This window comes from Staurois parvus, unplaced genomic scaffold, assembly GCF_062004578.1.
Source record: "Staurois parvus isolate SC_StPar_1 unplaced genomic scaffold, SC_StPar_1.0 ptg000525l, whole genome shotgun sequence".
In the NCBI taxonomy this organism is placed as follows: domain Eukaryota; kingdom Metazoa; phylum Chordata; class Amphibia; order Anura; family Ranidae; genus Staurois; species Staurois parvus.
In genome coordinates, this window is record NW_028318321.1 from 7,996,963 (window position 1) to 8,010,521 (window position 13,559).

The 13,559-nt window shown below is 41.4% G+C and overlaps 1 protein-coding gene across 4 annotated transcripts in view; it reads left to right on the top strand.

Moving 5' to 3' along the window:
• EXOC6 (exocyst complex component 6) overlaps window positions 1-13,559 on the top strand; it is a 314,975-nt gene that overhangs the window by 76,574 nt on the left and 224,842 nt on the right. For all 4 annotated transcript variants that reach the window (XM_089690302.1, XM_089690303.1, XM_089690305.1 and 1 more), the window contains exon 5: window positions 10,649-10,694. In XM_089690302.1, the coding sequence (XP_089546428.1) occupies window positions 10,649-10,694 (46 nt within the window). The remainder of the gene's footprint in view (window positions 1-10,648; window positions 10,695-13,559) is intronic.

Below are 13,559 nucleotides of genomic sequence, written 5' to 3' on the forward strand. Positions count from 1 at the left end.
TTTTTTTTTAAGTAATTAAAAAAATAATTGTTCATATATGATCTTTGTAAATGCAGATTTATTGCATGATTGGAAAAATGTTATCTAAAAAATTGGTGAATATAAAGTTTCTCCATATAAAAATAGCTGTTAACTTTTACTGATAAGTACATTTACCAAATGTATGTGTACTGAGTTTATACTGTATGATATGATGGGGAATAATTCTATGCCTGGCTACATGGAGCCTATACCAAATGCAGATGGGATAGGTGAGCAGGCTGTATGGTCCTACATGAACAATACATAATATCCAGTCTGAATATTTAGCTTGGAGACAAACTGAACAGTTAATTTTGCTGGAAATTGAACACATCTTACATTATATTTGGTCTATGTACAGATAAAGTCATTAGTTGTCCCATTACAGCATTTATCAGCCTAGCTTACTTTTGCTTTGGCAAAGTTATGTGTAGCTCACGATGCAACCACTGATATTAAACCATGCTAAAGTTACTAGCCATCTAAACAGATTTGAGCAATACAAAAATAAACTACAGTTTCAGTAAAAAAAATCATGGTGTAGCAGCAGATCCTATTAAGAGACCCACAACAGTACAGTTATAGACCCAAATACTGTCATCCTAACAAAGCAATATTGACACCAGGACAGTGCTGTTTTAAGATAAATCTATTCCACTATATAGCCAAAATAGTGTTGTAGAAAATGTCTGATTACAATCCTGAATTGCTAGTCATGCAGCATTAAAACGTTTTTGTTACCGAATCAGATTTGTTCAGCTATGACATACTTCCTCAACATGGGGACCTTATAAATGGAAAACACATTTTCTTTTTGTCCATTGAGGGACACATAAATCAGAGACAATTGGGTTATACTGCTGCCTGTAGGAGGATTTGGATACTGGCAAGCAAAAAAACCCCCCAAAAAACAGTGTCCAGCAATAGCTATGGAGGCTCTACCTGGACTAGACAATTTCTGGGATAGCCTGGAAGGTATCATTAAGACACTAGGCTTCATATTCTGGTGTACTTCATTAGATACCCACAGATTCCTCTCCAGGTCCAGAGCCATGGCACAACATCTACTGTCATTGAGTCTCTAAAGACTCACTTTGTAACTAGGCTGTGTGGGCTAAGCACTGGGAATTAGCTAGGTATGAAGACTTTTGGATGGCCTTAATATCCCTATTTTCTGTCAGTTTACTCTGGAAAGGGTTAATGGTGAGGACTAAGTGATGATACAGTTAGCTTAGGGGAGTGTTTTCCGCTACTGCTCTTAATCACAAAGGATTTTCTTGGTTGGCCTTTGTTGTCTACCTACAGTGGTCACCTTCGGCCCTATGAACCTCTTCTGTCATCTGCATTTGGTTATTGAGTACCCGAGGTTTAGCCTGGTACCCTGAACTGAATTGTCGCTGCCTTGCAGTGCAACATGTTGGGTCCTAGACACATGAGGATCAGTCCCGCTGTAATGAGTCTCTCCAGTTCATATCCATTAATGGCTCCAGTGTTGCCTGAAGTACACCTACGTGAGCATCTGACACTGACAGCCTGGAATGTTATCCTTTGCTCGAGTCCCCTGAGTCTTCCATAGCGTCATCCGACATAGCCCCCTCATCAGTTCTCTCCTAGGAGCATTTCACTGCAGTTATGCAGGGATTTATGGGACTAATTGCAAATCGAATAGCTGCTTCCATGCTTTCCCCTGCTGAATATATCTGACCTGCCCTAGCAGCCTCTAATCCTTTCGTCGCACACTCTTTTAGATGAAACTCTCAGAAATCCTATCCTTAATGGATGACATTAACTCTGAGGAGTTTCAGACAGTTAACATTACTTTCAGGCTTTAAGAGACTGTTTTAGCTCTTGTTAATAATGTGTGATCCACTTTAAAACTGAAAAAGCAGCCTGTAGCTTCTGCCACTGCTGCTACATGTCTAGGTTCTCTTAGTGATCCCAAAACTGGCAAAAACCTCCCAGTGCATCTGCTAGTCCCAGACGACTTTAATGGACTGGGACGCTTTTATTATGAAGTTTGACATTATGTCTGCAGACCTAGCAATATCCCATATTAATAATTTGCTATCAATCCATTTAGAGCAGGGGTCCTCAAACTTTTTAAACAGGTACAAGACACAGTACAGGAGATGACCAGAGACTGCAGACACAGTACAGGACATGACCAGAGACTGCGGACACAGTACAGGAGATGACCAGAGACTGCGGACACAGTACAGGACATGACCAGAGACTGCAGACATAGTACAGGAGATGGACCAGAGACTGCGGACATAGTACAGGAGATGACCAGAGACTGCGGACACAGTACAGGAGATGACCAGACACTGCGGACATACAACGGCGGCGGGAATACTGGGCCGGCCGCTCCATAAGACGCACAGACATTTCCCCCCAAGTTTGTCTTATGGAGCGAAATAGTGCCCCATCATTGGTGTCAGTGGGAGGAATAGCGCCCCATCATTGGTGTCAGTGGGAGGAATAGTGTCCCATCATTGGTGTCAGTGGGAGGAATAGTGTCCCATCATTGGTATCAGTGGGAGGAATAGTGCCCCATCATTGGTGTCAGTGGGAGGAATAGTGTCCCATCATTGGTATCAGTGGGAGGAATAGTGCCCCATCATTGGTGTCAGTAGGAGGAATAGTGCCCCATCATTGGTGTCAGTGGGAAGAATCGTGCCCCATCATTAGTGTCAGTGGGAGGAATAGTGCCCCATCATTGGTGTCAGTGGGAAGAAACGCGCCCCATCATTGGTGTCAGTGGGAAGAAATGTGCCCCATCATTAGTGTCAGTGGGAGGAATAGTGTCCCATCATTAGTGTCAGTGGGAAGAAACGTGCCCCATCATTAGTGTCAGTGGGAGGAATAGTGCCCCATCATTGGTGTCAGTGGGAAGAATCGTGCCCCATCATTGGTGTCAGTGGGAGGAATAGTGCCCCATCATTGGTGTCAGTGGGAGGAATAGTGCCCCATCATTAGTGTCAGTGGGGGGAGGAATAGTGCCCCATTGTTGGTGTCAGTGGGGAGAGGAATAGTGCCCCATCGTTAGTGTCAGTGTGGGGGGAGGGGAATAGTGCCCCGTCATTGGTGTCAGTAGGGGAAGGGGATAGTGTCCCAACATTGGTGTCAGTGGGAGGAATAGTGTCCCATCATTGGTGCCATTGGGAGGTATAATGTCCCATCATTGGTGTCAGTGGGAAGAATAGAACGTCATTGGTGTCAGTGGGGCGGAATAGTGCCCCATCATTGGTGTCGGGGGGGGGGGGGGATAGTGTCCCAACATTGGTGTCAGTGGGAGGAATAGTACGTCATTGGTGTCAGTGGGGCGGAATAGTGCCCCATCATTGGTGTCGGGGGGGGATAGTGTCCCAACATTGGTGTCAGTGGGAGGAATAGTACACCATCATTGGTGTCAGTGGGGGAAGGAATAGTGTTCCATCGTTGGTGTCAGTGGGGGGAGGAATAGTGCCCCATCGTTGGTGTCAGTGGGGGGAGGAATAGTGCCCCATCGTTGGTGTCAGTGGGGAGAGGAATAGTGCCCCATCATTGGTGTCAGTGGGAGGAATAATTCCCCATCATTAGTATCAGTGACACCAATGATGGGGCACTATTCCTCCCACTGACACCAATGACACTTAACTTGCTGACTCCTGTTCCAGCATGGTGCTGCTGCAGCCAGCATACCTGGTTGCAGCAGCACCATCTGCACAGCACACTTACCTGTCAGCTGTCCTTCTTCAGTCCAGTCTCTCTCTCACTCGATGTTCGCGGGGCTGCTCGGCTCCGCCTCCTCGCAGGTAATTGGCCGTCTGTGTGCCTTTCCTGAGCTACAGTTCTGGCGCCCAATCACCGGTGAGGAGGCGGAGCCGAGCGGCAGTGCGAACATCGAGTGAGGGAGTGGCCAGAGTGAATGAAGGAGCAGCGCTTCCTGGACTGGATCGTCGTGGGACTGGGACCGGAGCCAGGTAAGATACAGCAGCCCCCTGCCCGTCCCTGTACTTAGTGTTCCTTCCTCGCGGCAAATACGCCCCTGCCGGCGGGCCGGATAAATGTCCTCGGTGGGCCGCATGTGGCCCGCGGGCTGTAGTTTGAGGACCCCTGATTTAGAGGATACACTTCTTTTTAAGGATTCCATTAAAAGTGTTTGGACATTCTTTCCAAAACTTTGTTTTTTCTGCACTATTTGAAGAACTTTTAGAGCGTATGCTTTTTGCCCTTGGCTACTGTTTTGATGGGCGAGTAGACATTACTCATCAGAGAACTTGTGGTCTCCTATCAGTGAACATGTGGAGAACTTTTTTGGCTAAAATGCTAGTCTAAAATGCATTTTACTGCACATGCCTTTGATAGAAAGCAACTGTTTGGTGCTGCCCTGACTCCCTCATCAAAAATTTCACTGGCAGTAAGTGTACTCATCTGCCACAGCAGAGAAGCCTAAACCTCAGGCAGGGAAGTCTTATTCCCCCTTCTGAAATCATGAAAAGTTATTTTTATTACTTCCAAAGCCTGACCTAGGCCAGTTGCCCAGTATCACTGCAAATTTCTAAAATCTGCTCTTCGGTTTGAAGACGCTCCCCCAGTTTCCAAAGTGGGGGGGGGGGGGAAATCTGTTATCCTTTGCAGACACCTATTCAGATAGCATCTCAGATGCCAAAGTGTGGGAGGTGGTTGCCAGGGGCTACAAGCTAAAGTTCCGCCCTCTGTCCCCTCATGTCTTCCAACCTGTAGACATAATAATTGCACATCCCCATTTTTCAGTACACTTAAGTGTCCTTTGATTTTCTCTGGGTCCCTAGTGCTTACAATTTGGTGCTCTTTCATTTATCCTGTCCTCTGCTCAGGCCAGAGTTTTTATTCCCCAAGGCAGACTTCTAACCCTCCGCTTCCAGGTTCGAACACTTTAGTCCAGGAGTCACCCATCTCTCCACTTCTGCTGAAAGTTCTTGGGCTGATAGCTTCCTTCGAGGCTGTCCCATTTCAGTTCCACACCTCTACGAATCAACATCATGTTATTGTGGAACAAATCCGTTTGCCCGACACTAAGGTCCGTTGGGAAGTACTGGGTTATCTACATTGTCCAGACTTTCTGGAATTTCTTCATGGAGTTCCCCAGCATTTTCATTAGATACCAGGCCATTTTGCTTTTGATCTGAGCAATCATTGGTAGTTTACAATTCCATGCTTTGGTCAAAGTTTGTATGGCCACCGTGAAAATAAAAGTGGGAAGTTAGACTAGGTGTTTCCTACAGGCTTCACATTGAGGGTTAAGGAGGGACTCCTATGGATTCTTGTGGATTCCCCTGCCCAAAACTGTAAATTAGTTGGTATACATTAATCCACAATTCATCAAATGAAAACTTTTGCACTCAATAGAAAGGTTTTTTGGAGTATTCAAAGTATTTGAAAGCTGCAGAATCCTGATGGCAAATTACCTCTAAAAATGCAAAATGTTTACACTGTGCTCAAAATGTGAATATAAATGTGACTCCTAGATAAAAATTTGACTTATACAGTATATAAAGAAATGCACAATCATGGTTCAATTTCTGAAAAAACATTGAAAACAATTGTGTTGAAATCAAACCAATAGTCAACAAACAACACACTCCATACATGTGCTTTTTAAAGTGGTAGTGAATATCTGCTACTTTTACCCACAGGTAAGCTTATAACAATGTTTACCTTTAAGTAAAATAAATATCTCCTAAATGTGCACCGTTTAGGAGAGAGATTCCAGTAAGCAGCAGCTGGTGTTGTCACTGGCTCATGCACTCTGAAGGGACAGCATACTCATGCCATCCCTTCAGAGCTGTACGCATGCATGGGATTGATGTCACGGCTTGGCTAATCAAACGAACAGAGCCCGCAAATCTGGAAGGAAGACCGGGTGAAGATCTATCAGCGGTGACAGTGCACCTCTGGAGGACTTCATTTCAAGGTAAGTCTCTCATGATATATTTTTATATGATGCATACTAGCACATTATGATTTTACCTTGCAGGGAGAACTTTTTTTTATTGGAGGAAGTTTACTACAGCTTTAAACCCTCCTGTGAATATATTCCATATTCTGTGCAACCACATAATCCATATTCCATGCAGAAATTTTGTATGTCCCTGGCCCAGAAATCCATTCTGAAACGTAACCAACCACCTTATTCCCCTGACTTAGCACCCTACAACTTTTGGCTGTTTCCAAAATTAAAAATGTCTTTAAAAGGACACAGATTTGGTGATATTCTGGACATCCAGTGCGCCACAACAAAGATACTGCGCAGAATTCCAGAAACTGAATTCCAGTAATCTTTCTGGCAGTGGCAAAGTCGTCTAGAAAAGTACATCGCTTCACAAGGGGACAACAGACACTCATGTATAGATAAGAAAACATTTTTTTCCCCATCACCTTAAAAAGAAGGGCACCCCTGGTATTCATGTATCCACTGGGCCTTGGGCAAAAGTAATCCGTTCCAACTGACAAAGGGCATTTGGCATACCAGAAAATATCCCAGGATGAGTTGGAGAATGCCTTTTGTAAAGCTGGCCATACATGGATTGAAGTTCGGCCAGTTCAACAGGGACCAGACAGATTTCGAGCCGTGTTTGTGCACTGTAGTTTTACATGAGTTGATCCACTGATCGACATCTGTACAACCTTTCTATCAGATTTTCCCCACTCAATGAGCACCACAGGCTATAGCCTGCAGCGCTGATCAGTGTTATCTGAGAGCAGGGAAGTCTCCCCACTGTCAGAATACATTAGCCTAACAGATGGGTTCCCTTATCCACCTTCAATGTGTGGATGGGTGAATTAGGTAAGTTTTTTTTCTTTCACCCCACTGGTTAAATGAAAAAAAACTGACAGGTTGCCTAAGAGGGGTAAGCATATTATAGTCAGTGGCAAATCAAATGGTCCTGAAATAGCAAACGTGCAATTTGGGGTTGATTTGAACTAGATGGAATGTGTATGAGGTGTGACAATTTAATTCCCAGAATTAACTGAAAAAAAACTGCTTATCTATAGACAAGCTGCTGTTGTCACCTTCAGAGAAGTCCCCTTGTGAAGCGATGCACTTTTCTAGATGAATGTGCCACTACCAGAAACATTCCTGGAATTTGTTTTCCACAACACTGCGCAGTATCTTTGTCGGGGTGCTCCAGATGTGCAGGATGTCATCAAATCAAATTGAAGGCATTTTTTAATTTTAAAGACAGCTGAAAGTCGTAGGATCCTAAGTCAAGTGAATAAGGTGGTTGGTCAAGTTTCTAAATGGATTTATGAGCCAAGAACATGGAATGTTTTCGAATTGAATATGGATTATATTCACAGTAGGGTTTAAAAAGCACATATATAAAATGTGATGATTGTTGATTATTAGTTTGATTTCAACACAATTGTTTTCAATATTTTTTTTTAGAAATTGAATCATGATTATGCATTTATTTATATACTGTGTAAATCAAATTATTATTTAGGAGTCACATTTATAATCACATTTTGAGCATGGTGTAACATTTTGCATTTTTAGAGGTAATTTGCCAACAGGATACTGCAGCTTTTAAATACTTTGAATACTCCAAAAAAAACTTTTTTGGTGAGCGCTAAAGTTTTCATTTGGATAAGGTGGTTGGTCAAGTTTTGGAATGGATTTCTGGGTCAGAAACTCAACTCACTTAACACATTGCGTGTAGGAACATTGTGTGGTGGAGAATCCACTTGTTAGGCTAGAGTTATGGTCTCTTTCTCCAAACAGATTCCGTGACCGATTCGGGAGTTCCAAGTAACAATGTTGGTTGACTGTTTTACCACGTTCTTGCATCATCACGGACATTTTCCAACCCATTCTTAAACCACCTATGCCATTCAAAAACACTTGATTTCTTCATGGAATGTTCATCATAAACCACCACGGGGAGTGACCTGGTCCCGCAGTTAGGTTGAAAAAAGGTATAAGTCCATCTAGGTCAACCAATAGAATACAAAAAAAATCAAAACTTCCATATACACAATCCTATACTCACAGTTGATCCAGAGAAAAGTAAAAAAAAAAAACTTCATGTAGTATGGTCTAACTTGCTCCAGTGGGGAAAAATAATTCCTTAATGATCCCCCAGGAAGAAATCCGATATTTCCTGCATCAACTTCCCTTGGTGTTATTTCCTATAAATGTTAGTATCCAGTTATATTTTGTGTATTTAAGACTGGACTCTTTTTTTAAAAGAACCTACTGAGCTGGCCATTACTAGTTCCACAGCTTTCACTATGAAGAAGCCTTTCCGTATGCGGAGGTTAAATCTCTTCTTCTCCAGACATAAAGCATGCCCCCTTGTCCTCTGTAGTTACCTGAAAGTGGATAACTCAACACCAAGTTCACTGTATGGACCACTTATGTATTTATATATGGTGATCATATCCCCCCTTAGTCTCCTTCTCTCAAGAGAGAATAAATGAAGTTCCTCTAATCTTTCTTCATAGCTGAGCTCCTCCATACCTCTTTTCAGTTTGGTTGCTCTTTTTCAGTTCACTGATATCCTTTATGTGAACTTGTTCCCAAAACTGAACTGCATATTCCAGACGAGTTCTTACAAATGATTTGTACAGGGGCAAAATTATGTCTCTCTCTCTCTCTCTCTTTGTGGAGTCTATCCTCTTTTAATACAGGAAAGTATGTTGCTAGCTTTAGAAACTGCAGATGGCATTGTGTGCTATAGAAGATAAACTAACAAGTCTGTAGTTATTTGGTAAAAACTTTGATCCCTTTTTAAATATAGGCACCACGTTGGCACAGTGGCCAATCCAGTGGTACTACTCCACTTATTAAAGAGTCTCCAGAAATAATAAAGCTCAACTCTATGAGGAATTAACCCAACAGGTGTAATTTGTACATTCAGTTCAATAGGAAGCATAATTGCATAACAAAGAATCAAAAAGGTAAGTGCCATCAAGTGAAAGGGCATTCTGTGATTTACAAAGTCCTTGTCAACATATTATAAATATTACAGATAACAACATGAACAGAACTTTACAAGCAATCAGGTTTTACCCATTAGGAAATTTCTAGCCTTTCTCCTCAACCAGGGCATTTTTCTTCCATCCCTCTGTTTAGCTCCTGTGTATCAAAAGGAGTTTCCCTTCATTTTCTGGATATAATTTGTGTTGTGCAGGTTTATCTCACAGTCACTGATTCCAATATTAAAAAACAGATTTTCATTTTGTCATTACTGATGGTCCCACCAACAGGGAATTAGTTTCTTATTCCACCATTTTTGGTGGCTCAGACAGATCCTCATTAAAGTATATGATCCTAAGGATCGGGTTCCATCCTTTCTGTCAAAGCAATGTCTACTAGATTTTTCAGTGCCTCTTTGGCTTTTTGACATCAGGCAAGTGCTTCCCAGATTTTCAAGGTTGTTACCTGGTTCTATGTTCACATGTTCTCTATGATCTACCAGGTGGATGTTCAGGTCTTATCTGATGCTAGCAAAGACATACGATCCTTCAGGCATCCCTAGGACTGTTTTTTTTATTATGTTGGCTTGTTAGTGTTTTGTTACCCCTCAGTTTGACAGCTATTTGATGTCCCAGTCTCTAAATCCTGTGTAACTCAACAAACGATAAAGAAAATGGATTTTGTACTTATTATAAAATCTATTTCTTGGAGTTCACTGAGGAACACAGGTCCCACCCCTCTAGGTATGTGATTTTGCATTGCTACAATACTGAAGCATGTTGGGAGTGGGAGGGGTGATGCTGTTGTTTGCCAATGTACAAATCTTTATGTAGATGGCAGTATAACACAATTGTCTCTGAATCCCAGGTCCCTCAATGAACTCCAAGAAATGGATTTTACAGTATGCACTAAAAAAATCTATTTTTTTCACAGAAAAGAATGTAGATTTTCTGTAATTACATTGGGATATGCAGTCATTTTTGAGCAGATGGTGTTCAGTGGAATTGTGTTAGGAGTCAGTTCTCTATGCTTTCGCAAACAAAAATAATGCTGTTGCCAAGAGTTGCTGCTGTGAACAGTAGATGTTTGCATGCTTTAATATTGTAAATATCAGTTAATTTGTTGGTATTCACTAAATAAAAACGTTTACCACTGATGACCATCTCTTGGATTAGCTTGGTACCCCCGGGAGCAAAGCTTGCTTTGTGTTTCAGAGGCCCAGAAAAGGCATGTGTTAATTAAAGAAGAAAAAAGTAAAAGTCCACGCTTTGTTAGAAGTAGCATCAGGCGCCTCTCAGTTTGTTTGGCTAAGGTCCTACTGCCTTCATTTATCTGAGGTGAAAATATAAGAGCTTGGTATTACCCTGGCTATGGCTTCATGACTTTGTAAAATGTTTCTTGGGCCAGCAGTCATAGTGTTGAGGTATTTGAGGAAAACTAGGTCACTTTATAACCAGAGGAACCTGGTGCTGGTTTTGTTACCATTCTTCACTGCACTAGGTATAAGGACATACAAGGGCCATGATACTTAGATTATTCAAAACTCTGAGGCTGGCAAAGTGGTTAATGGAATATGCTTTAGCTGTTTAGAAAAATGCTCTTTATTTTTAAAAATGCAAGGAGAAAATGATATTGATTCTGTGTCATTGTTTAATTTGTAAATTTTCATGTCTGTTTTAGCCTTAGAAATGTACAGTAAGCTAAAGGAACAGATAAATGGGAAAAGGTGAGTGTAACTGCAGTGTTGAACAGTACCTTTTGAAGAATCTGATGACCTGTGTTGTCTTCTATACCATGGACTTTACATATCTTTTTTTCTTACTAAATTATTGCATTAAAGGAGAACCCTAGTTTTTTAGAGCAGAGGTTTATAAGATAATTTAAAAATGATGCCTAACTTTGTAAAATTAATAGTTTCTGTCAGTTTATATGTTCTGCATCAAACATAGCTCAGCTTGCCTTCCCTGTTTAGGCAAAATGCTTAAAATCTTTTTTTCACTTAAAAATACAGCAGATGTGTGACTTCTATAGTGCCAGATATCCAAAATAGCACTGCAGAGATATTGATCATATTTATATTAGTATTCTTATGGTCTTCTCCTCCTAACCCTTGGGTAAAGTTCTTCTAAAGTAACCTGCCAAAATAATAATTGGTGTAGCACTGGTATGTAAGCTGTGCTTAGGGGCACCTACACCTTTTGAAATTTAACATTATTGGACTTCTTAAGGGGTAGATTTGTAGACTTTATCAAGAGCTTTTCAAGCTCCTTCAAGTACATGAAAATTTTTGTCCTGGGTCTGCCATGCCTCTTTGTGCATCCCAGGGATTGATTTATGTTTTGTTACTTATTGGCCTGCGGTTTGCATGTCATGTCATCCCTCAAGAGGACAGCAAAATCTTTTGGTGACTGCAATCTTTCCCTAGATTGCTGCAATGGACATGAAGCTGTTAAGCTGTTGACTGGCTCATTATGCTTCTCTTCAATTCTGCATCTGTTCTCAATTTCTGAAGCCCAAGCCCAAGTTTGATTGCATCACCAAGATGCTGGGCCTCTTTCTTTTCAATATGTTTTATTTTAAAGAGAGATACAAATCAGTTTGGAAATTGATTCCCCAAAACTGAGAAACCAATATATTGACAAAGAAGTGATCATTACATAAATGATACAAACTGTAAGGTGACACGGTCAACGAATGGTCAATATAGCAAAGCAGTGAAGGAGATGGCAGCCATAAGGCTGATTCTGTTAATTGACCTGAGTGACATAAATGGTATCTGCCTGGTAATGGAAACTTTAGGTTCTGTTGGAAAAAAAAGAGGAAGAGAAGAACGGAGGAGGGGAGAAAGAAGAAAGGAATGGGAGGGGTGTGATGCAGGGAGTGTCCGGCCCAGTGGGAGGCCACTTATGTGGTTGTCAGGCTCACCAAAGAAATTGTTGGATGTCAGTATGTGAGCCAGGGACTCCAGATTTTAAGAAATTTTGCATGGGTATTAGTAAGAATACTAGTCAATTGCTCATTAATAAAAATGCTATCCAGGCGAGATTCAGCTTCTGAAAAATGGGTGAATTGCTTCTTCCTTGCCTTAGCAATTGTAAGTTTATAAGCTAGTAGGATAAAGTGGACCAACTAGAACTGGTGTTTAGTAATGTTCAGAGGTTTAAAATGCAGTAGGGCCAGCCAGGGGTCCTTAGTAAGCGGTGTTCCAAGTAGTGAACGCAACAATGAGAAGACCCTGGTTCAGAAGCGGCCCAGCATAGGGCAGGTCCACCAAATATGTAGGACATCACCAGGGCATCCTCGGAAGCTAGGAATGAGTTTCCAGGGATGATATGGGCAAGTCTGGAAGATACCATATACCATCTCATTATTACTTTGTATGCAGATTCCAGGGTAGTTACATTAATAGTGCAAGAAGCAGTGGAGGACCAAACGGCCTTCCTGTCCTAGGCAGGCTTGTGGGCCTTCAATTCTTCCTCCCACTAAGCCACATAGGCATGAGCCATTTGTGTGGATAATTGGGATGCTGGGCCTCTTTTTATGAAAAAAGAAAGACAAGTTCTTGTACAGTTGTCTTTATATTAATGCTGCCTAAAAAAACAAAATTGCCAACACAAACAGATATCTACTGCTCCAGCTATTTGTCTTCAGAAAGCTGTCAGTACCAAACTATTAATTGCTAGATGATCTGCTGACAGATATATTTGCTAGTTTTACATCATGATCTTTTCTTTAAACAGCACATCCATGTGAATTGTGATTTGCAGTATGGTCTCTGAAAAAGTTGGAAAAGTGGCATTTGAAGTAGATGAACCACAGATGCTCCTTTTACATTATTTTAGCACATCGCCTACTGATTGACCACAAGAAGATCACAGTAGTTACAATTTGGCAGTAGAAGCCATATGGTGCTTTGTCTGCTTTTGTACCTGCTTTTCACAATTCATCAGGATCCCCACCAAATATGTAACCTTGTTGACCATGAAGACGATAGTACAAAGGGTTTGCCCATAGAAGCATTGGAAACTTTTTGATTCCTGCTTTCATTTCTACCTAGTGCTTTAGAGAAGCTACTCCAATTTTGTACTCTTGGAAGTAGATGCTGATCCCACCTGCATAGTCTTTTCAGATTGATCAGGATCTAAAGGGCTTTTTTCCATCACAGTTTTGCCTCCAAATCCTTAGTTAGCGACATAGTTCTAAGCTCAGTGGTCATTTGGGGATTTATTGACTTCATGTTGAATGCTTACTTCTGGATCACACTCAGAAACAACATATATACTGTAGACTGTAAGCCTATTGAGTAGTGATTTTATAGAGCTGCACCCACCCATTAGGAATTAATATTGTGGCTGACTCTGGTAAGAAGGAGAGGTTACTGTAACATGGAGGTAGTCATTTTAAATAAGGGCCTGCACAACAAACTCTCAGCAGAAAGTAAATTTAAACTCTTCACTCATATATCTAGTTTTGACAACAGGCAGATGTTGCATATAAATGGATCAATTTGTCAAAAGTGTAATGAAGGGTTCAAAAAAAACAATTTTTAGTTAAACAGCATGAAATGTAATGAAAATAGAATCATAGGAGA